The sequence below is a fragment of the Ambystoma mexicanum genome, chromosome 10 (assembly GCF_040938575.1).
Source record: "Ambystoma mexicanum isolate Mex_15411 chromosome 10, UKY_AmexF1_1, whole genome shotgun sequence".
NCBI classification, from domain to species: domain Eukaryota; kingdom Metazoa; phylum Chordata; class Amphibia; order Caudata; family Ambystomatidae; genus Ambystoma; species Ambystoma mexicanum.
Window position 1 is genome coordinate 1,477,924,228 of NC_090932.1, and position 26,497 is coordinate 1,477,950,724.

General features: G+C 45.8%; 1 protein-coding gene across 8 annotated transcripts in view; it reads right to left on the reverse strand.

Annotated features, from left to right (window-relative positions):
- The window catches only part of KDM2B (lysine demethylase 2B), a 1,898,564-nt gene that overhangs the window by 1,330,661 nt on the left and 541,406 nt on the right, over positions 1–26,497 (reverse strand). For all 8 annotated transcript variants that reach the window (XM_069619581.1, XM_069619583.1, XM_069619582.1 and 5 more), the window contains exon 6: positions 19,245–19,351. In XM_069619581.1, the coding sequence (XP_069475682.1) occupies positions 19,245–19,351 (107 nt within the window). The remainder of the gene's footprint in view (positions 1–19,244; positions 19,352–26,497) is intronic.

A 26,497-nucleotide genomic window follows, 5' to 3' on the forward strand; every position in this document is an offset into this window, starting at 1 on the left:
AAACATCCGAATGAGTTAGGTGGTGAACAGATAAGGTCAGGGGACCCCCCTTCCTGGCTTCCCTCGGCAGACCGAAAACAGACCACTCTATCACTTGTATTATTATCATAAAGCGGGATGTTGAAAGAAATGTTCCCAGTGAAAAGAACATTTTCTAAAGATCTTTTCACTGAAAGGTTGCTTAGGAAAGACTGCTCCTTGACCGCACAGAATGGTCTTTCTAAAGCGAATGGTCACATCCCTGCCACACATGAGTGCACGCAGGGGCTGACAGGCTCTGCGGAATCCAGAAGCACAGGACCAGGAGAACGGTAAGTGTGGGTGCGTGTATGTTGGTGTGTGTGTGTGTTGTGTGAGGAAGGCATGGTATCAACAGTAAGACAAATTGACCACAGTTCAAGGGTGTTTATTGAACTTCAAAAAGGGTTGAAAAAACGCCCATCTAATCCTAAATCTTTAGATGGGAGCAAGCTACGACCATCAAATAATAATAACGCAGTCCTAGTGGTGGCGTGTCAAAATAAAAGGGCATATACTAATAAAACTAATAAACCTATTGCCAATCCTTACCTCTAAGTACAAATAGGTAAAGAACAATAACAAAATATATCCAAGAACTCTCGCATATTCCACAGGTTTCTTTTTTATCTGTGTAGTTAGAGGCGAGGTGTTTTTATGTCTCTTGAAAGTATCCACAAACTGGTCTCGAAGGGGTGACCCTGGATTTATGGGCTCCTTTTGTCTTGTGGGAGGTTCATGGTGTTCAGTCTCCTTCCAGTCCCATATTGGAGAGTTTTGGGATTAGTAGTTAGAGTGGCAGTAGTCTTGGGATGAAAATTCCCTATGGGAAGTTGGGGATTCCTGCAAAAGAGTGGAGAATGAAGGGAAGTCCCGTCCCACAATTACTTCCTCGGGGAGCCAAGGAATTAAGGCTGATGATATCAGACATGACTCGCCCCTGATGTTAATGTACAAGGGTATCTTGGGGTATATTTAACTATCCCTGTGTACACAGGTAACTAACTAGGATAGCATTCCCGAGGTCCGTTGTGACCAAATCTGCCATATGGCGGTTTGCTTGCTACCTGAGTCAATGAACACTTTCACTTGTTTCCCATTTCCAGACCTTTTCATATGTGAAGTCAGCAGAGGACTGATACAAACATATGCTAAAGGTTTCCAGATGTTCTTTGGGTTCTTCCCATGCTTCCCCTTTCAGACAGCCTATTTCGATAGGTTCTTCTTTTATGGGCAGTGTCTGGCCAAATGACCAGTTTCTCTACATGAAAGGTAGATAGGAGGGAGTGGTCTGCTTCTTTTAGGTTCCTCACTTTTACTATCCTCTGTACTTCGAGGGTCAGGTCTTTTAACTTCTATTCTTTCCTACATATCCATTCCTTGATTTTATATGATCCTCCTCCCTTATTTACTACCTGGGGTTGGGGTCCATGAGTAGGTTTATGATCTTTCCGTTCCTCACCTCGCTGTACCGAGTGGAAGTGTTTGGCTACATCCGGGTGGTTTTGGCCAGTCTCAATGGCCATGGCTAGGGTAGGTCGATTTAGTTGTAATACTGCATTTTGTAAAAAGGGGGTAAAGATTTGGTGAATTGTTCTAAAGTAATCATTTCTACCACTTCTTCCATTGTTTTGTTATTAATCCAAAGAACAATTGTATTTTTAATTAATTCGCCCATTTCAAGAGGGGTTTCTTCAGGATTTAATCTAATGGGCCCTAATCTTTGCCGATAGAAGTTATAGTTTGGCCTACTCTTTTGAACAGTCCTTCTTTGTGGATATAAAGGTGGCTCCCTGTGCAAGATTAAGTTGCTGGTAGGCAGTCTGTAGCTTACCTTTCAAAAGGGGTCCTAAATTTAAAAAAAAAATGATTTTCTTCCCACCCAAATTGCTCGGCTAATCATTCAAAATTCAGAAAGAAGTTCCCTAGATCTTCGCTCTGTAGGTATGGTTGAAGTATCCCTTGCGGTACCAGGGGTCTTGCTTGTAACTCGATCAATTTCATCAAGTTTTCTTGAAGCCTAGCTTCAGCCTGAATTTGGTGGATAGCCAACTGGGCTCTTCCAGCTGATAGATCGGCCATTTCTTTTGGGGGGTAAGGGATGCGTCTGTGTTTTTTTCAAAATGGGAAAAGAAGCAAGTTTTGACTCTTTCGGATAGAGTTTCAAAGTCGTGGGAGGGTAATAACAACTGGGTTTTAAAAAACAAATTTTGTTGACCAGCTGGGATGTGCAGCTGAGAGAGCAAAACCTCTTTAAGAGTGGATGCATGGTCAGAGCCAAGGAGCTCAATGATTCTATGTTCCCCTTCTGGTGGTACAACGATTGCCAGCATGGATTCTCATTTTTTATCAATTGAATCACATCCCATTCTTGACACCACATGTAAGGAAGGTAAGACAGGCAAGCTACGACCATCACATAATAATAACGCAGTCCTAGTGGTCTCTTGTCAAAATAAACAAAATAAAAGGGCCTATACTAATAAACCTATTGCCAATCCTTATCTCTAAATACAAGTAGTGTGGGAAACAGTGCGTTTTTGATATTCCTGCTATGTTTTCCTGACCTGCCTTTGCCTGCCGATTTTGGACCTCTGACGACCGCACAACGACAAACTTTGCCTGCCTGAATGGACTTCCTTTTGCTGCACGGATGACTGCTAACAACATGGTATCAATCTTGTTTTGTTACCAGTTGCGCTTTGTATTTCCTGTGTTTGGGTTGGTCTTTCCATACCCATATCAGCGAAATCACGTTCCGCTGAATCATTCTTGACAGGGTGTTATCCTCACATTACTTTCACTCCTCCACTGTTAACTGCCTTTAGCGAGAGCTAATCCCGTTGTTACCTGGATATTTGTTCCTCCGCTAGGATTTTGGATCATTTCCTCCAAGTACCTACACCATATCTCCACAGAACAACATTGTGCACTATCTGGATGCCTTGCAGGAACATTATTACAGTGCACTAACCCGTACCTAGTGCGTCCCTTATGTCGCTCGGTTCCAGTTCCTATACTAACTTTTCCTTCCTATTCCTTTGGTTCTGCCTGGATTGAACTCCTTAGCCATACAACTGTCCACTTTGGTCCATACTACTTTCCAACACTGGTAAGATAGATTGACTATAGTTCCTCTGCATTTTGACCATAAATAGCCACTAGTACTAAAGCAAGCCAATTCCTTCCTTGTCTCCTATACTAGTGAGGGTGGATCGGGTTGAAGTCCCAGCATCTCTTGCCCACGGGTTGATTCAAGATCGAACTACATTGCGTAGGTTGGTCTTTTAATACTTTTATCTGTTGTGTTTACCCAGAAAAAATGATCTTTTGGTCTAATCATTGTTTGTTTCCTTTGCAGCTGGGTTACAGCAGTGTCTTTGCTCCCGCTCTTTCATGTGAGTTCCCCTTTTGACTGGTCAGTTTGGAATCAGCGAAAGGGCGAATCTAAAGGATGATCTCCCTCATGAGAGGAGACCTGGGCTAGGACTAGCGCAGGTTCTACGCTTACCTGGCTTGCAGGGATCAAGCTGCTTCGTCATCTGGGATACTGAGTGAGTACTGACAAATTGCTATGTCAGGATTTTCAGGCTGTTGGCCGCCCTTACCCACGTTTTCAGCATCGGACAAGGCGGTACACTCGAGCTTAGCACAGTCTCTGGCTACTCTAGCATGAGTATACAGTTCAGTCATTAGGATCAGGGCCTTCGTGCCCAAGTCTCTTTGCCTTTCAAAGTCTCTTCTTTCAGAGGGCCTGATGCCACAAACAAACAATATGTTCTTTTTCTCTTAGGGTTTCACAAGTACTCAATTTCTCAGGCGATTTACTATCCACCTCGGATCCCCCTAACAATGCCCGTAGGATATTAAAGATTCACCTCGGACCGCTCTCTGCCAGGCTCAGATCTACTTTAACACAATGTTCGTAGGAGTTCTACTTATCCAATTTCTTGCGTGTTTCACTGATCACCCGGATCACCCTCAGCCGGGCTCAGATCCTTTTTAACACACTATTCAATTAGTCTCCCTCCGCCAGGCTCAACCCACTTAACTTTTTAACACAATTTGTTTTAATCAAAAGCTCTCAGCTGATCTCCCTCTGCAAGAGCTCGGACCAACGTCATTTACTTACAAAGCTATTAACATTGAAGACTTTCAAATGTGCGCAGGGTATTGCTTGATCCATTGCAGGACCACTTCAATTTCAAAATTCCTTTTCGCTGTTTTGCTTTTGCCACCTTTCAGTCGGATACCTCACAGATACTTCCGAATGAGCACACACGTTGTGCCGGACCACTCTAAGGTATCGTATCTTGGCTTCAAAGTTCAATCACTCATCTGTTGTTCAATTTTGCTTGCGTCGATTCCCACATATGCTTCATACAATGTTTGCTTACGCTTTTACTATACAATGTTGCAGCTTGCAACCTAGGCTTCAACACAGAGCGGTTTGGTATCAGTCCCCCAACTCACCGGCTGTACGGACTTCATTGGCGCTGCTTTGGTGTAGGAGCCAAGGACAGTACCACGGCAGCAAGCGATTCTCTCTGCCTTGACCACAATGCAGGATTCTTCTGCCTCGATTCCCGGTTTCACGTTTTCTATTCTCAAAAGTAACAGTCTTTCGTTGAAAAGTTCAAGGGCACTTTCCTCCTTGCAATCCTCTTCGATCTTGCCGTCTTTCACCTTGTATTAAACTGCCATCTTGGAACTGCTGCTTCCTTGTGTGCTTTGCCTTGCTCAGAGTGTGCTCTTGTGCTCCGCCTTTTATCCGTGTGGGGGAAGTGTGATGGAAGTCAGGTGTATGTAATGGTCAGTAATTGCTTGACCCTGCCTGACCATTGTATTAGGACATGTCAGGTATACGGCTCGGGAGTTAGTCCATTTTCTCTCACAGCGAGCTGTCCGTGAGAAAGTGTTCGTGTTGGGAAGGGGGGGACAGGGAGGGGTTGTGTTTCTAAGTATCCTACCTGGTAGGATGGGATAAAGGTGTTACAGGGAAGGGGATACTGCGTCTCCCCATCCGGTGTCCCACTCCCACTACACTGAAGACCCCTCACCCAGGTGATCCTCCCCCAAAAGTGATTGTGTCCTGGCTACCTGGGTGACAGATACCCGGGACGAGCGGGTGAGACACCTTCAGGTTTCTCACAGTTGTGAGTATGTATGCGTTTTGGTTTATGGGGTGGGGGAGAGGAGGAGATTGGGACTGAAATCCCGAGGATGGGGGTTGGGGGAGGGGGCTGAAATCCTGTGGGAGAGTGTGAGGGGTTGGGGGAATACAATGGGGGTTCGGGGATTGAAACCCCTCAAATATGAAAAAAGGGGGGAAAGTGCATTTTAAATGTCTCGGGAGAAAAAGACCTTTACAATGGTGGTTTTCCGATCAAAAGAAAATCGGTCAAAGTAAATCGGTCTTTTTCTCTTGAGACCTTTAAAAAAGGTTGTATACAAATTGTTCGTATTACAACTGTTCAAATGACAATTGACCTTTTCACAATTGACCGAATTGTGAAGGTCAATTGTAACATATATGCGGGAGGATACCCCCCGCAACCTCCCACCCAACCCAAACCCGCCCAAAACCCCATATATACCTTAAAAAAAGATCAATTCACATAGAACCAAAATAAATGCTACCTCGAGGAGTTCCCACAAGCAAAAGGGAAGATTACTGCCTTCAACTGCAGCTAACTGAAGTCGCCAGCACTTTGCTGCATTTCGCGTGGCTGCTGGTGTTTTCCTCCCCTTCAGACCACTGTCCATCATTCCTCTCCACATCCTTCCGATTATTCTTTTCCAAATCCTCAGCTTATCTTGACAAAACACCACGATTCCCACAATCCCCTTTGTTCATTTTCTGATCCCAGCCATTCCCATTCACCCAGCAAACACTACAAGCCCCGTTCTTCTGATTATCATTTCCCGAACACTACCGTTCCCAAAATCCCCTATGTTCTGTCCTCCATCCTAGTTATTTTTGTCCATCTCACAAACCCTACCCTTTCTGTTCTTCTCATTTTACGACTCAACCCCCTTTTTACAATAACACTGTTCCCCAATCGGGGCGTGGCCAACCGCCATGTAAAGCAGACATGCCCGTTGTGAGCTCCTGAAGATCCAATAAATGATCTGCGTTAGAGTTGTCTTTAAACTAACAAAAAGAAACGTGGGAGGCCTGCGGCAGTCAGAAAGGGAGAATAATTGGCCATGAAAGCGAGACAAATGGAGCGGAACATTGTCTGCCGACTCCTACCCTGAAAAAATGGCGGCCAGTGGTGCGTGAGTCGGAGGTGCCGCAGGATCACGCTGTAAACGCTAGTGTGCTGAGCCCTGCACGGTACATTAACAGCACCGTTGGGAAGTGCTGTTCCGCTGCAGCAGATCCGGCGAAGAGGCAGTATCGCTGAAGCTCTGTGTCCCCCGACCAGGGTCGCAGATGGTAAGCCTTGGAGACGGCACCTCAACGAGGCGAAGAGAACACGCAGCTGTGGCTGGACCAGTCCAAGAAGAAGCTGATCCGTGCAAGAGATGAACTCAGTTGCTGGAGAGGTCTGGTGAGGAGCCCTGAGTGGATCGAAGAGGTGGAGAAATACTGTCGGAGTGCCAGTCAGCGGTTTCCTGAACCAGGGGACCAACAACGCAGTAGGAAGCAGAGACACCGGGCCAGAGGGGACAGCACTCACCGACCGTAAGGAGTGGGGGTGGCCCCAGACAACCCTGCCCTTCTGATAGTTGGCGGCTTTGTTGGCAGGACTTTGGCCCTGTTGATATGCGCAGGGCTGGCTCTGAATTTTAAGGCACTCCCTGCGGCATCACAGAACGTGTAAGGAAAACACACGAGCAAGAACATCAAGCAGTGCCATGTCCCGTTCAGAAGTCCCAATAGCTTAAAAGCCATAGCATGCTCTCTGAGAGAAGACTGGCAGTACAGTAACAAGTTACCACGAACAATAACAGTCGACAAAAGAGCCCAATAAACATTAGCTGGCAATGGAATTTGCAAGCTGAGCAGAGAGAAATTCCATGGCCATATCGCTGTAGAGGCGGTCTCGGGAAGACTACAAAACTGCGTGCTAAACACCTGGCAACAAGTAAGTGCATGTTGCTTATGGAAAACACACACTGCACCCAAACAAACTCCTCACCGTTCCACTACTGCCTGAAGAGCGTGCATCCCTCTCCTTTCTTAGGACTGCACATTATAGCGCAGACCCACTGTCATCAGCCCTCAGCGCCGAAGCGCCAAACAGAGACCGGGAGCACGTGAAAGGAGGCACACCAAGTTCCGCTGGGGGGTGTAGTGGTGGACGGTAACCTTCCCCCTTGACCAGGCTGCCAAAAGCACCCAGATAAACTAACGTTCACTTAAACAAGTTCGCAAAAGAGCGGCCCATGCTACATGCTACGGCTGTAATATTGGCAGCTAAAGATTAAAACAGGAACTGGTAATGCCTGAAGTAAGACAGACCAGGAAGTGGTTGACACAAAGGAAAAAGCAATGGAAAGTGGTCCGGATGCCAAATATGAACTAAACAGGCACGCAAACAAGATCAAAGTCCACTGCGCAGTAGGAAGGATCCAGGGCGCATAAGGGGCAGTGAGTTGGGAATAGGAACCTACTGCACCAATGGCAGCCAAACACAACAAAGCCAAAAGCAAACAACAAACCATGGAGTCCTATGCTAAGAGCCAAGAGAGCCTGGAGGAGGATAAAGGAAAAAGTGGTGATGCAAGACAAAAAGGATCAGAGAGAAGCTGCTAATCACAGAAGCCAACAGATTCTAAATGCCACCTTAGAAGCGAAAATAGATGAAGTCATGATAGACGTTGGCTTATTGAGGCAAGAAGTGCGTGGCCTGGCCAAAAGCACAAGCAAATTGGAGACTCGGGTTCAGGACAATACCACGGAGATAGTGCAATTGTCCACAGAAGTGAATGTACTGCAGCAAAATGTCAAACTACTAGAGGAAAGAGCTGAAGAAGCTGAGGGTAGAGCAAGACGCAATACCATCAGGATTGTCGGCCTGCCAGAGGGGTCGGATCCCACCAATTACATAGAGAATCTACTTCTACAGCAGCTAGGCCCAGAGAATCTAACACAGGGGTTCACCATAGAATGGGCACACCGCTCCCTAGTAAGAAGACCTCCACCAGGGGCATCACCCAGGTCCATCATAGCAAAAGTCCACAATTACAAGGACAGGGAGAAGATCCTAGCCTTCTCCAGGAATGGCGGCAACATACAAAGGTCCTCAGCCAGGCTGGTGTTTTTCCTGAACTATACCTTACAGACACAGAAAAGACAGGCACAATTCATTACAATGAAGGAAAGACTCAAATACATGTTGATCTATCCAGCCAGACTGAAGATCCTACACAATGGAAAGGCCTTGTTCTTTGACACACCAACGGAAGCACAAGACTGGATGGACAGTGTTCAGATAACAGCAATAGAAACCTAATTGCACAAATGAGCTTGAAGGATCTTCTGTGGCTATATATGGAGACGTAGGTCCAGCTAGGAAGAACGGTCTAGGTAAGAGCGTGACACAGATAGGAGCTTCAACCCTGCAGCACTAAGTAACAGCTTACTACAGGAGCAACACAGATTGGACACAAAAGTCTTGCAGGAAGGACACATCTAAGACGGTCCCGCTATTACCCCACACTCCTTTTTGAGGGTACAGTGTTGTACCCATCCGTTGGGCACCAAGAGCCCTGCCAATCGGCAGGATTTCGAGGAGCAGAAGCGGGGAAAGTCTCAGGGCCTCATCACGAGTCTGGCGGTAACCCTTAAATGCGGCGGTAGCGCTATTATTGCTGCATTTAAGGGTCCACCAGATCATGGCCTTGGTGGATTTCCCCCCAGCTCTCAGCTGGGGGGAAATCTGCAGCAAATTTGCTGATTTTCTGCACTATTACTGCCGGCGGGAAATCCGCCGGCGGCAATAGCGCGAATTTTCCCCATTGGGCCCAATGGGGAATGAGGAATTCCCAAATGGGCCCAATGCGTAATGGGCACTAACTGTTCTGCCAAACCCATGATCCGACGCCAATAGCCCAGGGGGTTACGGCGGTAATAGCGCTGGCGTTACCACCCAACTCGTGATGAGGCCCTAAGTATGTGATGCATCGCTGGACAGTTTAAGTTAAGGGAAGTTTTGTTACATGTTTTGGGATGCGAGGTGTTCATTAATGGGAGGGGGGGTCTGACAGGTACATATGTAGTACGCAATCAGCAAGAGCCAATGCCCCAAATTGGTCTACAGCTCCTATTAAACTTGAGAGGTCATATATGCAATGGTTGGGGACATAACGGTAATGACCTGGAATATTCGGGGTCTGAACAACTATGGCAAAGACAGAGGGTGATCACATACCTGAGAAGACAAAGTAGGCATTGCCCTGTTACAAAAGACTCATCTGAGCGAACAGAAACAGAACAAAGTAGCTGAAAAATGGGGTGGGGTAGTTCTGGGCTTGAATTATTCAGTATAATCACGGGGGGTTCTCACGTGGATAGCCTCCTCAATCCCCTTCAAAGTTCTACACACTAAAACAGACGATGAGGGAAGAATGGTCATTCTACGCGGTTTGCTGGAAAACAGGGAAGTGCACATAGTTAACACCTATGCGCCCAATCTTGATGCCACAATTTTCTTCAAGTCACTTTACACAAGGCTAGGCCTGTATAGGAATGGGTTCATAATATAGGGAGGAGATTTTAATTGTACCCTGAAACTCACAATAGACAGATCTGACCACAAGTTTAGAAGACCGGCCCCTCCAGCCAAAGTCTTGAACACACTCCTGTCTCAATTTCAATTAGCGGATATATGGAGGACTAGTCATAAAGACGACAGGGACTACTCCCATTACTCACCCCCACACAAAGTATATACCAGATTGGATTACGTGTTCATGTTTAGGGAACATATAGCAGAGTTTGTAGAGACAAAATACTTACCCAGAGTTCCCTCGGACCACGCCCCACTCTTACTCAAAGGGGTGATAGCTGCTCCAAAACCTCCTATACCCAACTGGAGACTCAGGAGCGAAGCACTTTTAGATACTGCATTTAAAGAGCAGGTCAGAAAACGCACGATAGAGTTTATGGAGGTCAATGAAGGAAGTGTTAAACAAATGGGTACAGTATGGGAATAATATAAGGTAGTGATTAGGAGGGAAATTATAGCCAACACAGGGGGAGTTAGAAAAGCCATTACTACTGACACAGAGGAAACAGAATCAAAAATTGCGGAGTTGGAGAGGAGTAACAGTGGTGGGGAAGATCACTTGGAATAAGACATTTGACTGTTTCAGTTAAACCGGGTAAAATGTTAGCATGGTTGTACAGAAGCAATAACAAAAGAGTCCCAATATACTCTATACAAACAACAGAAGGCAAGGTAGAGCACATGCAGGCAGGGGTTAACTTAGCATTACAGGAGTACTGCGAAGAGCTGTATAAAGACACTCAATCAGACAGAGAAGAGGCACTCCTTGATGCACTGGATGTAATGCGCTTGCCAAATCTAGACGATGAACAGAAGGGGATGTTATAGAAACCTATAACTGCGAAAGAAGTGCTGGCTAGGATAAGGTCCCTTCCCTCGGTAAAACCCCAGGGACGGACGGCTTAACAGGAGAATATTATAAAGAATATGCTAGTATCCTGGCGCCAGTCCTGGCAAAGGTATTTAATGAGGCTTATGAGACAGGGCTCCTTCCAGAGAGCATGAGAGAGGCCTTAATAATCCCACTACTAAAAGCAAACAAAAGTGCCACAGACTGTGGATCTTATAGACCCCTGTCATTACTTAACCAGGATAGCAAGATCATTACGGCAGTGCTAGCAGACAGACTATGAAAAGTGATAAAAACAGGTAAATTCACCCGGACCAGACAGGGTTTGTCCCTGCTAGGAATATAACCTGGAATTTAAAAAGGCTACAGCACGTAATAAATAGCACTAAAGACAGACAGGAATGTTGTGCGGTGGCATTGTTAGATGCGACCAAAGCATTTGATTCCACCCATGCTACAATGACCAAAATGGGATTTGGCCCACATTACATGAAGTGGGTAAGATTAATTTACACTAAACCAATGGCAAGGGTCAGGACAGGAGCTACTTACTCAGATAGATGGGCACTGCAGAAGGGCACTAGGCAGGGTTGTCCACTGTCCCCAATGCTGTACATAATTGCAGTGGAACCTATAGCAGCATACCTGAAACAGGAATACAGCAATATAGGAATAGACATAAACGGGGTCAAACATATTGTATCAATGTATGCAGATGATATGTTGATATATTTATGTGACCCGGAGGAGAATCTACAGTATGTTATGTTATGTTACTTTGAATTTATATAGCGCCTTATGATACATTGGTATGGTCTCAGGCGCTGGTAGGTTGAACGCCCTCGGGAACCATAGTTCAAGTCAGTAGAGAGAGAAAGAAAGTCATTAGGTGCGTGTGAGCACCAAATATGTGTGCAGCAGGTATGGCATTCGTATGATAGCTGCTTCTTATCGATAGGTGTGGTGGTTGGGAGATCAGGAGTATGTGTTCGTTCTGGCAGGGTGTTACCCAGACCGATTCTGGCTGCGTTAGGCCTGAGGAGAACGCCTAGGCTGGCAGGTGTGCAGCCAGCTGTGTCTAGTTAGGATGATGGGGAGTATGTGGCAGGTGTTGGTATGGGAACAGCTCTACCGAATGTGTCATAGTATCGCTGTGTTCTAGTTGAGTGGTGGTGTATAGAAGAGAGTAAGCATGGTGTTGCGATATGGTGGTTTTCAGTAGGTGCTTGAGATCGAGCGCAAATCTGAGCCATGTATTCAATCTGTTTTATTCACTCAGTCTGTTCAGTCGGCTTCGTCTGTTCACACATTCCGCCTGCTTCTTTATTTGGTTTATCTGTCATTCCATTCTATTCACTCCATCGGTTCCATCCATTCCATCGGTTCCATCCACTCCATCCGTTCCATCCACTCCATCCGTTCCATCCACCCCATCCGTTCCATCCACCCCATCCGTTCCATCCACTCCATCCGTTCCATCCACTCCATCCGTTCCATCCACTCCATCCGTTCCATCCACCACATCAGTTCCACCTGTTCCACACACTCCTTCCGTTCCACACACGCCAACCGTTTAATCCACTCCATCCGTTCCATAGACTCCATTAGTTCCATCCACTCTAACCGTTGCATGTATTAGATCCGTCCCATGCACTTCATCTGTCATATGCACTCCATAGGTTCTATCTACTCGTCATTTCCATGCACTTTATCCGTTCCATGATTTCCCTCCATTTTATGCACTCCATCAGTTCTATCCATAACATCTACTCCATCTGTTCTATCTGCTCCATCCGTTCTATCCACTCCATTCATCCGTTCCATTCTATCCACTCCATTCATCCGTTTCCATTCTATCCACTCCATTTGTTCCCATCATTCCAGGCACGCCATCCGTTCCATGCACTCCATCTGTTCCATCCGTTGAAGCCGTTCCGTTCGTTCCATTCGTTCCCACTGTTCTGTCCGTTCGATTCCTCTATGCTTTCCATCACTCGATCTGTTTCACCGCGTGTACCTTTGAGTCTACTCCATCCGTTGAGTCTGCGCCATTCATTGTGATTACTCCATGTATTCCATGCACTCCAACCGTTCCATGCATTCCATCCGTTCCACGCATTCCATCCGTTCCACCCACTTCATTCGTTCCAACCACTTCATCCGTTCGTCCAATTTCAACTGTTCTATTGGCTTCGTCCGCTACACACACTCTTCATCAGCTCCACACACACACACTCTTTGTCCGCTTCTCACACACACTCTTCGTCCGCTCCCCACACACACACTCTTCGTCCGCTCCCCACACACACACTCTTCGTCCGTTCCCCCACACTCTTCACCCGCTCCATACTCTTCACCCGCTCCACCCACATCATTTGTTGCACGCACTCCATCCGTCCCATGCACTATATCCATCTCAAGCACTTGATTCATCTATTCCATTTGTTCCGTTCATCCCATGCACTCTGTCATTCCATGCCATCTATCCGTTCCATGCATTCTATCTATTCCGTGCACTCACATCTGTATCAAGTACTTATCCTTTCCATCCTCTTGTCCACTTTGTTCCTCTTGTCCACTTCATTCCTCTCGTCCATTTCATTTATTTTATCCATTTCCTTAATTTCAACCACTTCACTGCTTTCATACAATGTATTCCTTTCATTCACTTCACTACTTTCATCAACTTCAATCGTTCTATTCAGTTTGTCCATTTTAATTTATCATTAGCGTGTATTAGTTTTCGATTTCTCGCTCGGCTCATGAAGCTGGATTGTTATTTATGATATAGCAGATGGGCTAAGGTCATTGAATTGCTGTTATCCAGTTTGAGTTAAGTCAATTTTAGGTGAAGTTTTCAGTAGTTTGCGGAAAGACATGAGGTCCTCGGTGAGTCGGATGTGGGGTGGAATTGCGTTCCACAGAGTGGGGGCCAGGGTTGAGAATGATGATCCACCTAACCTGATTGAGTTGGTTTTTGGTATGACTAGGAGGCCGGCAGAGCTTTATCTTAGAGTATGTGGAGGATGGTAGGGTTTTAGTTTGTCTTGAAGATATTGAGATCCAGTTTTATGCATTGCTCTGTGAGAGATGCATAAGGTTTTGAAGGTCACCCTTCGGGCAACCGGAAGCCAGTGCAGAGTTTTGAGGGCTGGTAAGATGTGATCTCTTGGGCCAAGTGCTAGTAGCAGTTTGGCTGCGGCGTTTTGTGCTCTTTGTAGTTTAGTCAGTTGGTACGCGTGAACTCCGAGGTAGTGGGGGTTAGCATAGTCCAGTCTTGACATAACAATCAATTGGACCGCAGAGAGTCTGTTGGGAAAGGAGAGGTATGGAAAAATGCACCTAAGAGTTTTGAGGTGGTAGTGGCAGGACTTAGAGACGTTGTTGACTTGGAACGAGAGGGTCAGGTCTGAGTCTAGGGTGCATCCAAGGTTTTTTACTGAATTAGAGGGTGTCAGCGAATTGCCCATGGCAGATGGCCAGGGTAGCGAGTGCGGAAGAAGTTAGGTGTTGCCACATACCATGATTTCAGTTTTGGAGGGGTTTACCAAGAGGTGATTTGTGGTCATCCAGTGATCTATGTCGAGGAGGCAGGAAGCGAGGTTGGGTTTGCAGTTGGCATTTGACTTCAGGAGTTTTAGGATTAGTTGTAGCACAGGATATTACGCAAGCGGATTATTCATGGGAGGGTGGCCATATAGAAGTTAAACAGGAGGGCTGATAGGCATGCTCCTTGTGGAACTCCAGTGTTGACTGGTCGGGCGTGGGAAGCATAGGCAGAGAGTAGGGTTATTTGGTACCTATTATTGTGGAAGAATGCTATCCATTTGAGAGCGTTTCCATGGATTCCCAGGGAGTGGAGACGGTCAAGGAGGATTGAGTGGTTGATTGTGTAGAAGGCGGTGGATAGGTCAAGAAGGATTAGTGCAGCGCATCTCGCAGAATCTGCAGTGTTTTTAAGGTCATCCCAGATTGAGATTAGGGTAGATTTGGTTCCGTGTCGGGCTCTGAAACCCAATTGAGCAGGGTCAAGAAGATTGTTGGTTTCGACAAAGGCATTTAGTTGGGAGTAGGCGGTTTGGTCAATGAGTTTGGCAAGGAACCTGGTGTTTGAGATGGGGCGGTAGTTTTTGGGCTCGAGAGGGTCGAGGGAAGGTTTTTTTAGAAGAGGCTTGACATGAACAGTTTTGAACGCGTCGGGAAAAATTCCCGAGGAGAGGGTGTCATTTATGATGGTTCCTGCGTGTTCTCATGCGCAGGTAGATGCGAACATTTCTTTGAGGGTTGTGGCTGGGCAGGGGTCCAGCGGGGAGCCGGAAGGTTTGCGGGCAGAAAGGAGTTTGAGAAATTGGTCAGTTGATATTAGACTGAAGGAGTCGAAAGTCGGTTGAGTAGCGGTCGCAGGCAGTGGGCTGGCTGGTAGGGTGGGTGGATTGCGTGGTGGGTGTAAGAGAGCTAGTTTATTGGTTAGAGAGTTTGTTCTTTTGAAAGCTGTGGTGTAAAAATGGAGAGAGAGTGAGTCGCACAGTGATTGTGAGGGGGGTGGGAAGGGTGGTGGTACATGATGGTTTGGTGAATTCGGCGATGATTTTGTATGATTTTGTGAAGTTCTTTGCTGGGGTTTTTACAGTTTAGGATACAGGAGTTGTGATGGGCTTTTTTAGCTTTCTGGATTTCTGCCTTCTAATGGCGATGGTGTTGGGCCAAGGTGGATCTGCTCAGGGCTGTTTTGTCTTTCCGCCATTTATGTTCTAGGGATTTTTATAGTTGTTTAGTGGTCTTCAGTTCTGGTGTGAACCATCTAGGAAAAAGGCCATGGCGAGTTGATGGTTTGCAAGAGGGGGTGAGCTGGATTAGTGAGGTGTTGAGCCATGAGTCAAAGGCGTCGGAGGTTAGGTGTTAGGGGGGAGACTGAAGGAGTGCACTGGCTAGGTCCGGAAGGATTTTTAGTTTCTTCCAGCATTTGCGTAGATTCAGAGGTTCTGGTTTGGGTAAGGGGAGCTGGTTGGGTGAGCGAATGGCGAAAGAAACAAAGTGATCAGACCAGATGATAGGGGTAGGGGGGGTTTACATGTATCAGGTTGAGGGAGCTGAATATGGCATCAAGTGTGTGTCCTTTATAGTGAGTCGGCCTGTTTATGTGGGCATGGAGGTTAATCACGTCTAGGCCGTCACCCAGAGAGTGGGTCATAGGGTTGGTGGGGATGACAAGCCATATGTTGAAAACTCCTAGAAGGGTGAGCGTGGGATGGTTTAGTTGGAGGGTGGCAATAGAGTCGCAGAGGTTGTTTGAGAATTGTCTATCGTAGCCAGGGGGTCTGTAGATGATTAGGAAGGTGTGGGAGAACGAAGGGGGAAGGGATAGTTTTACGAGGAGTGATTCGCGGCAGGGGCGTTGCTAGGGGGGGTAAGGGGGCTATAGCCCCTGATCTTTTGGTTGTAGCCCCGGATAGAATCTCAGGAGCTCCAGCCAAAAGACTAGCTAGCCCCGAGTCCCAACAGTTCCGACATCAGCGTAGCCCCGGGACTTTTCCATACCTAGCAACTCCCCTGATTCTCAGGAAGGAATGGATGGCTGGTTGTCGATGATAGAGGCGTGGAAGTGAGACTTGAAAGCGATTGCTATTCCTCCTCCTCTAGAGGGACGGTTCAGTGGGATGAGGGAGTAGTCTGGGGGGAAGGCTTCACTGGCGTTAGGGGCGAAGTCGTCAGAGAACCAGGTTTACTTTCTAAATGCAACTACACCACAGATAGGCTATGAGGTAGAATTTCTAATTACAACTAGTCCACAGAATATGCTATTCGGCACACTTTCTAAATGCAACTACAGCACAGAAATGCTATTAGGTGGACTTTCTAAATGCAATTTCACCTCAGGTATGCTATTCGGCACACCTTCTAAATGCAATTACACCACAGATATGCTATTAGGGACACTTTTCTAAATGCAGTTTCATCACGGATATGCTATTAGGGTGACTTTCTAAATGCAACTAAACCGCAGATATGCTATTGGGGACACTTTCTAAATGCAACTTCACCGCCGATATGCTACTAGGTGGACTTTCTAAATGCGATTACACCACAGATATGCTATTAGGGACACTTTCTAAATGCAACTACACCACAGAAATGCTACTAGGTGGACTTTCAAATGCAATTACTCCACAGATATGCTATTAGGGAAACTTTTCTAAATGCCACTACACCACAGATATGCTACTAGATGGACTTTCTAAATGCAATTACACCCAGATATGCTATTAGGGACACTTTCTAAATGCAACTACACCACAGATATGCTATTAGCGACACTTTCTAAATGCAACTACACCACAGATATGCTACTAGGTGGGCTTTCTAAATGCAACTACACTACATATATGCTAACAGGTGGACTTCCTAAATGCAATTACGCCACAGATATGCTATTAGGGACGCTTTCTAAATGCGACTACACCACAGCTATGCTACTAGGTGGACTTTCTAAATGCAATTACACCACAGATATGCTATTAGGGACACCACCCACCCCCCATAGCCTGCTGCCACCCCGCACCCTCTTCCAGGTTTGCCCGCACCCCCAGACCCGCCCACCCCGCTCTCATTGGTCCTCGGAACGTGTTGCTTGGAATCCAGGCACCTCTGCCCGGCAGCCCCACTGCTAAGGACACACAATGCAGGATTCTTTAGCCTGGTTTCTTGGCCTTACCTTTTCTGATCTACAAGGTTCTTGAAAGTAACGTTTTCCTGTCGGAAAGGTCAAGGGTATTTCCCTCCTTGCGAATCCTTCTTGGTTTGCCATCTTTCTCCCCTCGTTCAGCTGGCTTCTTGAAACTGATACTCCTTTGTGTGCTTTGCCTCGCTCAGATTGTACTCTCGTGCTCTGCTTTTATATGTGTGGGGGAAGTTTAATGGAAGTCAGGTGTGAGTGATTGTCATTAATTGCCTGACTTCGCCTGACCATGGTAGCGGGACATGTCAGGTACACTGCTCGGGTGTGAGTCTGTTTTCTCCCAGAGCGGTCTGTTCGTGTGGAAGTGTTTGTGAAGGGAAAGGGGGTGGGGTTAAAGTTCCCATGTATCCTACCTGGTAGGATGGGGTAAAGGTGTTACAGGGGAGGGATACTGCGTCTCGCCATCGGGTGTCCCACTCCTACTCCCCGAAGATCCCTCACCCAGGTGATCCTCCCGCACTGGTCCACCCTCAGGATCTGGATCCAAAGGCGATGGCTGTGCCCTGGCCACCTGAGAGAGAGATCCGCGGGTAAGGCACCTTCTGGTTTCTCACAGCGGGACTGAGTGAAAAGAAGAGTAGAATGTCAACAGTAGTAATGGGTGAAAGGAATAGCAGAACAGGGACAGCAGTGGCGAAAGCAAGTAGGAAGGGCGACAGGGAGTGGGAGAATAGGAGCAGTGGTAGGAGCGGAGAGGGGATTATCACAGAATAATTGCAAGAGTCAAGGAAGTAGATTGGGAGGAAGGAGGAAAGGATAACAACAGAGTTAACAGCAGGTAGCGACAGTAAGTAAGGAAGGAGTTGAGGAGTAAGAGAAGTCACATCAAAGGGTGGAAATGGAAAGGCGGAGTGAGAGATCAGAGGAACAGTAGTGCGGCGGGAGATGAAAATGTTAAAGCCACTGTAGTTAAGGGACAGGTAAGAATGTGTCTAAGAGATGAGAGTGACACCGGGTGAAATAAGGTACCATCCCTAACTTCCTAGAATACTAAGCAGGCTAGGTCAGGAAAAGACTAGAAGGCCCCCTGGGGAGTCAGTTAGCCATCACTTAGGGAAACCACTAGTACAACCAGAAAGAACATCAAACTGATAGGTCTCCCGACTGGCAAGATACCAGCATCCCCGTTAAGGATGCCTAGGCTAGGCAGGGCTAAACCGGTGTGAATCAGATAGAGTGGGACGTCCCTAGTGCCAACTTCCCTTAAGACCCGAGTAGGCCGCAACGTTTTCCCAGAGAATCCCTGGCCTAAACTATCTGTAAAATCCCAATAAACACCCTTGGAATTACTTTGGGAATCAGCATGGTTACTGGTAGCGGTCACCCTGTCACAATGGAGGAAGTAGTTTAGATTCTTGAACACAAATACTGTATGTTGGATACTTTAGGGGTTTTCCAATGGTGGACTATGGGTATGCAAGCTGAACCAGAAGAGGAGTGATTCATTTAGAACTGTGGCTTGTAAATTGGGATGTTCCATCTGGTGCCTTGTTATAGAGGAGAACCGTCTGGAGGTCCAGGGAAAGTTCTATGCCTATTCTTTTTAATGTGGGATAGACACTCTTTCTAAAATGGCTTTATCATACAAAACCCCCTCCAGATACGGAATAACCATGAGCAGGGGAGCATCTCCAACAAAAAGAGTATATTTGGAAACATCTTAGACAGCCTTGTAGGAGTGGCCTCCCAACGGCAACACAATGTGTAGATGCTTTCTTTTGTTTCAATACATGCCAATGATTCTGAAGCTCTAGACCATATACTGTAGCATACCTGATGGTCCATTTGAGTGCTTAGGCACCCCCTTTTTACCTGGTCATATATGGATTAGGAGTCTTTTGTCAGGTGAAAATGACATATAAAGATATGACTTTATGAGAAGGAGGATATGTCAACTTACTTTTTAACTTTAGGATATTTCATTTCGGAAATTGCATTAGTAGAGTCTGATTGCTTCTCCTTCAAATGCCGTGGCCACATATTGTCGACCCAATCAACCAAGTCAATCTATAAAAGCAAAACAACATTTGTCAGCAAATAGGTTACCTGAAAATTGAGCAACAATACAAAGGATGAAATTGACATTATTCGCTAGTTAGGTCAGGTGAACAATACGAATTAGCAGGTGAAACTTTTACATATTACCTAATGTACCCCCCTACTGCACATTATAAAATAATAGAAAGTCATATTTTGTAACTCTAAAACTGGTATCTAATGTCCTTTGCACGTAGTAATTCATGCCAATTCAAAGATGCATTTTTACTTTAAAGATACTCTTCTCATCATGCATCAATAATATTAGCTCTCCTTCCTGTTACACTACTCTGCTCTGAAGAAATACCTGCTGGAGGGGCTGTAATGTGATATGGAACTGTCCAGCAGTAAAGAAACTGTGGGATGGAGCTTCTCGTATTATAACCACAATCATAGAAGCACCTATGGATGATTCTCTGGATCTGGCCCAGTTTGGCATCCCAGCTCTCCAATTGACCATAACTAACAACCCAGAGAGGTCCTACCAAATGTCAGTAGTGGAATTTGGAGTCATTAGGATGACCTATCTGCCAGCTTATACATAGAATGTATAAGATGTATCTCACTGTTCGCAGCATTTGAGCAGCTTTTACCGAAAGGGGCCTTTGCAGAGAAGAGGGTTATCCCCATATCGGTCTGTTTTTTTGCAGCTTATTGTGGGCAACTGATGCCCACTTTCTGGGAAGGTGATTCGGCATCGGGTAGCAATTTGGAGGGGTACATTATGAGTTTTAAGAACAAAGTGTTTAGCCATGCTGTTTCATTCTACATACATCACTTTCATTCTTATTACTTATAATTGTTTCCAAGTTACCTCTTTTAAAAATGTATTAAAATATATTTTAATAAAAGAATTAAAAAATAAAAACACGACCGCTAAGTGGCACAGGCAAGATGGCTGCCTGATATAGCTCTCCTTGGCCGTCTGGGATATAAGAAAAGCAGGCTGCGTTATGAACGGCCAGTGAACTAGGCTGAAGGCACCGGAGAGTGCTGGAAGCCCCAAGACACACAAGGTCCAAAGTAGAGCACCGGGGGTGTGCGGTGCAAGGCAGTGCTAAGCAGCCAAGACAACGGGCACAGCAGCAGCAAAGCGGCCCGTCAGCCCAGCGCAGCCCTGCCGGGGACAGCCACGCTCAGCGTGAAAGCAGGGCGCGGGTCTGGTGGGGAATCTTCAGCATCGACGAAGTAAACGTGGGGAAAAGCTGCCGCAATAGGCGGCGTAGCAGAGCCTCAGCCCTGGCCGTGATTTACAACTGACGTTGAAACTAAGGTATTTAGCGCTTCCGCAGCCCCCTCATTGCTGCACAGCAGGATACAAAAACATGCAACTGGCAAAGAACTTTTCTAGAGGGAAAATATATAAACGTTGCACGCTTACAAAAGCAGAACAGTTAAGCACGAAAAGTACAGTGCATCTTCACAGAATTAAAGCGAGCAAACACATTGTGGACAAGCTGTATGGTGCGCAGGTGGCGCATTAAAGCAAGGACCATCCCCATTGAAGTTGATGGGCCAACACACAGCAAATTAATGCCAGAACAGGAGACCCTCATAAAATGCGCTGACACAGAGCAAGAACACTGTCCCACACATAAAGCCACTCGACACGTGACTGATTCTTAGAGCAGCAGACCAACTACAAAAGCCCAACTCAAGGAGAAGTGGCCAGCTCCATGTCTGCTCCACACTACTTCAGTGGACGAGGGGAGAAAGAGCTTTTAGCGCGCGACTTCACCACTCAGACCGAACTAGATCCCACCACAAAAACTGCTACAACTGTTCTGCCGCAGCCCTACCACATTGGGGAAGCCCACTCCAGCAGTCTGCAACGTAATACTGGGCGAAGACCACAAGTCCTCAATGAAGGCAGCCGTTAGACTACTGCTTGAAGAGATTAGGTCAATGAAGGCAAGCGATGAAGGCAAGCGTAGCAGCATCCATAATAGCCGTACAGACTAGAGTAACCAAGTTAGAGGATAGAGTCGAGGCAGTCGAAAACTATCAACAGTCAACAGTTGGCAGCAGAGCAGACATGAAGATTGAAAGCCGATTCCTAGACCTGGAGCAGCAAGAAGTAGACATAGCTGCGAAAGTTGACGACCTAGAAAATAGAGAGCAAAGCACGAACATCAGGATACTTGGATTTAAAAAGTCCCAGAGAGAAATTCCTCAAGCCTTGAAAAGGAAAATCAAAGCCCTTGTTGAGTCCCTCTTTGAAGCCCCTCCAACACCAGCCATTGAGTTCGACAGGATGCACAGAGGAGATGGCCTACCGCCTGCAAAGGCCCGAGGTCAGTGATTGTGAAATGCCACCACTACAGGCAGAAAGCTGACAGTATCGACAAAGCGAAAAGCCAAATAAAATCGAATGTGAGGGCTCAAGTGTACGCATCAATCAGGACTTTGTCGTTAACTACACTCCAAAAAATGAGGAACTGGACTCAGCTAAAATGGCTCTAGGACCAGGGAATCAGATATTGTTGGGGATTCCCCCTCTCGCTGAACTTTGAACATAGGGAAGATGAATACAGAGTCAGGAGTGGCGAGGAGGCAGCGGGGGTCCTTCAGAGACTACAAGGAGAGGAAAGAAGCACTACTTTTGGTGAAAAAATGAGAGGCACAGACCAAAGAGGCCTGCGAGCCGAACGCCTACCAAAAAGAGGGAAGGCAGGGGGATCAAGGAAATACTGAAGATTCAATACCCCATGACGAACGTAACCTGACCATATAGAGTGAAAGAAATTTAACATCTGTTCAGCCATAGGCCGCCGGCACAGAGGTGATGCACTTACCAGTCTTTCTTCCTGACTAAACCATGGCTAGGCACCGGATGACAAGCGCAGAATGAAAAAACACCCAAGCAAGCTCTGCCAAATCACAAGGGATCAATGCCCAAAGGACTTACCGCACCTGCCAAAGCAAGAACATGGAATCAGAGGACCCGGAGGGACAAGGAACTACCAAATAGCGGCCCTAACTTTTTTAGGGCGTATCTCAGTTTTTTTTTTTTTTAAAAACAATGTTCCGGTTGCCCTTTTTCTTTTTTTGGGGATTGGGGAGGGTGAATGGAGCAGTGAGGGTTGTGGGCAGTTTAAGAAATGGTACAAGCAAAAATGCAAGAAGGCATACTTTCAAGGAAGCGTGTATTCAAAATGTAACACATTTCATGCTAGGCAGTGGCTACACCCCAGAAGACAGATTGGGCCATTGGACCCCAGGATCAGTTATAATCAAAAGTGTATCCTCAAAAAGAGGTGTCAGTTAGCAAGCTGGTTAAATGTGGCCCACTGAATGTTAAAGGACGGAACTCAATTCAAAAACCTTCAATGTTAACGAGAGAGTTTAAACTTGCGAAACTCTATGTCTTATTCGTATAGGAAACCTCATTTAAACAGGGGAATGAACAACTGATCAAAAGAAAATACCTTGGGGAGTGGGGCTGTCCGTGCTAACTCAGTAAAAAATGGGGGGGTAAACAACTTGTACAAAGCATCCCTCTGTCTCACAATCACTAGCATATTTAGGCACGAGGAAGGTAGAAATGTAGCAGTCAAGGGCTCAATTGGCTGCAAAAGGGTCACCCTTGTTTCAGTATGAGCGCCTTATCAACACCAACTCTCCTTTTTCAGATTGGTTTTAAACTTCCTGGGGGAATGGGGTGGAGGGCTACTAATATGCAGGGGAAATTTCAACATGATGGCAGATCCCTCAATAGACTGGTGGTCACAGCGCACAGATGCTGAGCTTCCTCACATCCACCATAAACGTGATCTGAAGGACCTGTTCGAAGAAGTACACCTAGTTAACGCATGGTGACATTGCCATCCTTCTGTCAAAGCGTACACATTTTACTCGCCACCACACAAGACATATTCCTGCATAGATTATATTGTTATCAAAGCTATACACGCATACAAAATCGCCTCTTCAGACGCAGACATGGTAGTGTTCACCTTTGACCTCGGCCTAACCGAGCCACTATCCCAAAGGTGGATATGTAATGACACCCTCAGCCGAGATACGCTCTTCTGTGTACAGCTGCAGGAGCAAAAAGGTGACGTTTTCGTGATCAACGATTCGGGGGAAACAGCACTCAATATAGTTTGGGAAGCAGCAAAGGCACCCTGGAGATGTGGCCTCATAGCAGAAGGGACAGCCAAAAAAGGATCTGTACTTTACAAATCTAAACTAAAACAGGAAATCAGGAGCAAGGAGGCCTTGCTGCATAAACATGTGGACCCGCCTGAAGCAAAGGTCAAAGAAATAGAACAGCTCAGGAAAGAACTAGGCGAAATAGAGAGCGGGAAAGTCTTGACCCAGCTTCGCTATCTGTAGCAAAAATATTAAAAAGGAGTCCAAGCTCACTCTATGTGGGTGGCTAAACTGAGAGAAAAGAGCAGACAGAGCACTGTTAGAGATTAAGATCTCAGCAAGGACCCCCCAATAATCTCCCCTCTAGATATCGCAGCGCTTTGCAGAGTTTTACACCACACCATATACATCACAAAGTCGAGACGACCCCACAAGCACACATCAATACTTAGCAGATATTCCGCTCAGGTCAACCACCCCTGAAGATTGTGAAACCCTGAATGCGGCAACTAACAAAATAGAGGTCTTGCCAGAAATGTCCAAGCTCATAGCTGGGTCAGCACCTGGCCAAGATGGCTATACTCCAGCCTTTTACAAAACGTATGGTCAATCCCTAGCCCCATTTTTAGTTAACTATATATCAACATACTGGCAACAGGAGAGGCACCAAGACCCTTCACTCAGGCCAGAACAATAGTCATACCGAAAGAATGGAAAGACAAAGCGGAATGCGCTTCATACTGCCCAATTTCTCTAATCAATGTGGATGCAAAGATATACACGAGTATCCTAGCAAACCGCCTAGACGGTATTCTGCTGAAGCTCATACATAATGATTAGACAGGATATGTCCAGGGTAGGCAAGGCTCAGATAAAATCCGTAAAACTCTAGACCTTATAGCCGGTTTGAGCGAGGATGATATAGACCCATGCCTCATCTCAAGCGACACCTAAAAAGCGTTCGATAGGGTGGAATGGTCATTCCTGAGCGCAGCCCTCACTGGCAAACGAAAATTAAGAAAGATAAGAATAAAGATACAAATCAAAAAAATAAATAAATAAAAATAAGAAAATAAAAATAGAATGAAATCAAATAGATACCAGCCACAATACCGAATAGACGTAGAGATGTCAAGCAAACAGACTCGATAAGTCTATTCGGTATTGTGGCTGGTATCTATTTGATTTCATTCTATTTTTATTTTCTTATTTTTATTCATTTATTTTTATTTTTTTGATTTGTATCTTTATTCTTATCTTTCTTAATTTTCCTTTGTCAGTGAGACTACCACCACACTGAGGTCCTTTGGTGTAGTTTTATAAATATACACATTTACGTATTGTATGTGTAGTATACTGCCGATACATAAATTCCTTTTGGTGTCGGCTTCTACTACCATATGCTGGTGTTAGGAAACTTTATACATCCTCCCCAGGGTTCTTTCTTATTATTAATTAATATATTTTTCCACTTCTTATCCCTCCTTTTTTCTGCGTTCATTATTTGGGCTCTGCAGTGTAGGTTACTTCCGACGCGGTCTAGTCCGTTGTTTGTTTCCATTACCTTATACAGAGGTCTCTTAATTCTGGTCGTCTTTCTTTGTCTATTCTCTCGTGCTACTTTGAATCCTCTCTCTTTGTCTATTTCTCTCGCGCTACTCTGAATCCTAGTGCGTATATTCTAAGCGCCTTTTTTCTTTTGAAATTGCAGAGGGGCGAGTGTGTGTCTTCCATCTGGTGTCAGATGCCACCGCCGATACGATTGACCCATATGCATAAGAAACGGACCGTCTCGTGTAATACGGTAAGGGGTGCTGCTTCTATCCTCTTATGCGCCCTCCCCGGCGGTCTCCAAATTGAAAAATACTGATTTCCCTTAACACAGTAGCACGTTCTGGGGCTATTGGCGATTTCGTATTCTTTCCTCTTTTTCCATATGGGCACTGTGTATTGCGACATGCGGGCGTTTTTTGTAGACTTGTTCTCCCTATCCCCCCGGAACGGGGATTTGGGTTCCCACTGTCCAGCTCCTATAATTACAACAATGAATCCAGGGTTTAGCTGAATCCAGGGTTTAGATGAATATTTGTGGTTATTAAACTTTGTCTACCCCTTCTGGCAAGTGGACACACACTAATCCTTTCATCTGTTGTCCAATCTTTATTTGTTTACATTTGTTGTTTATTTTCCTTTAGAGAGAACTCTCGTGGTTATTCTTATGACTATTTGGACTACGTTTCCCATGAGACATTCGTGCATATACCTTCCATGTGATTACGACATGATCAAAGGCCATCCGATTGTCTGCTTGCTTTATGGATGCCATTTTTGTGTAGGAGGTTAGTATGGAGTTTACGGACCCTGCTCTTGTGCGCCCTTGGTCAATTTACTCAGTGCATTTAGGCGGGAATTAAGGGGTCTATGGTTTCAAGTCCTTTTTTCCTGGTTTTGTCTCCATAGATAATTCATAACTGGTTATTACCAGTATGATTGTGGGCTACACGAATGAAGTAACCTCTTTCTGCGCCCCCCTGGGACTCTGCAAGGTGAATTTGTTTTACCTGCATTTGTTAGTCCTTATCAATTGAACTCTAATGGGTGATGGATATATGTTGAGCCATGGGCAGGCTCAGTCAAGTTTTAATTCTTGTTTTTAACATCAAGCTTTGTTTATGTTTTCTTTGTTTGAATCAGCGCTCCACCAGAGGCACAGACCTTCAAGCAAGATTGAAGCATAATGTACCATCTAGTATATGACTGTCTGGTGTACTGCTATGTATAGTTCTTTTTGACATTGTTACGGACCTTTTGAAGAATTAATATCATGCAATTATTGTGCCCTGATGAAGACGGCTATCAGCTCTTTTGCGCTTTTTTGTCTTAGATAAGATTGATTGTTTGACCGTTGAAACTACTGTTAGGAGAATGTCACATGAATGTGACACCCGTAGTAGGCACTTGGCACTCCTTTTTTGACAAGGCACATAGCACTTTTTCTGATAACCTTGTTGCACTGACTTT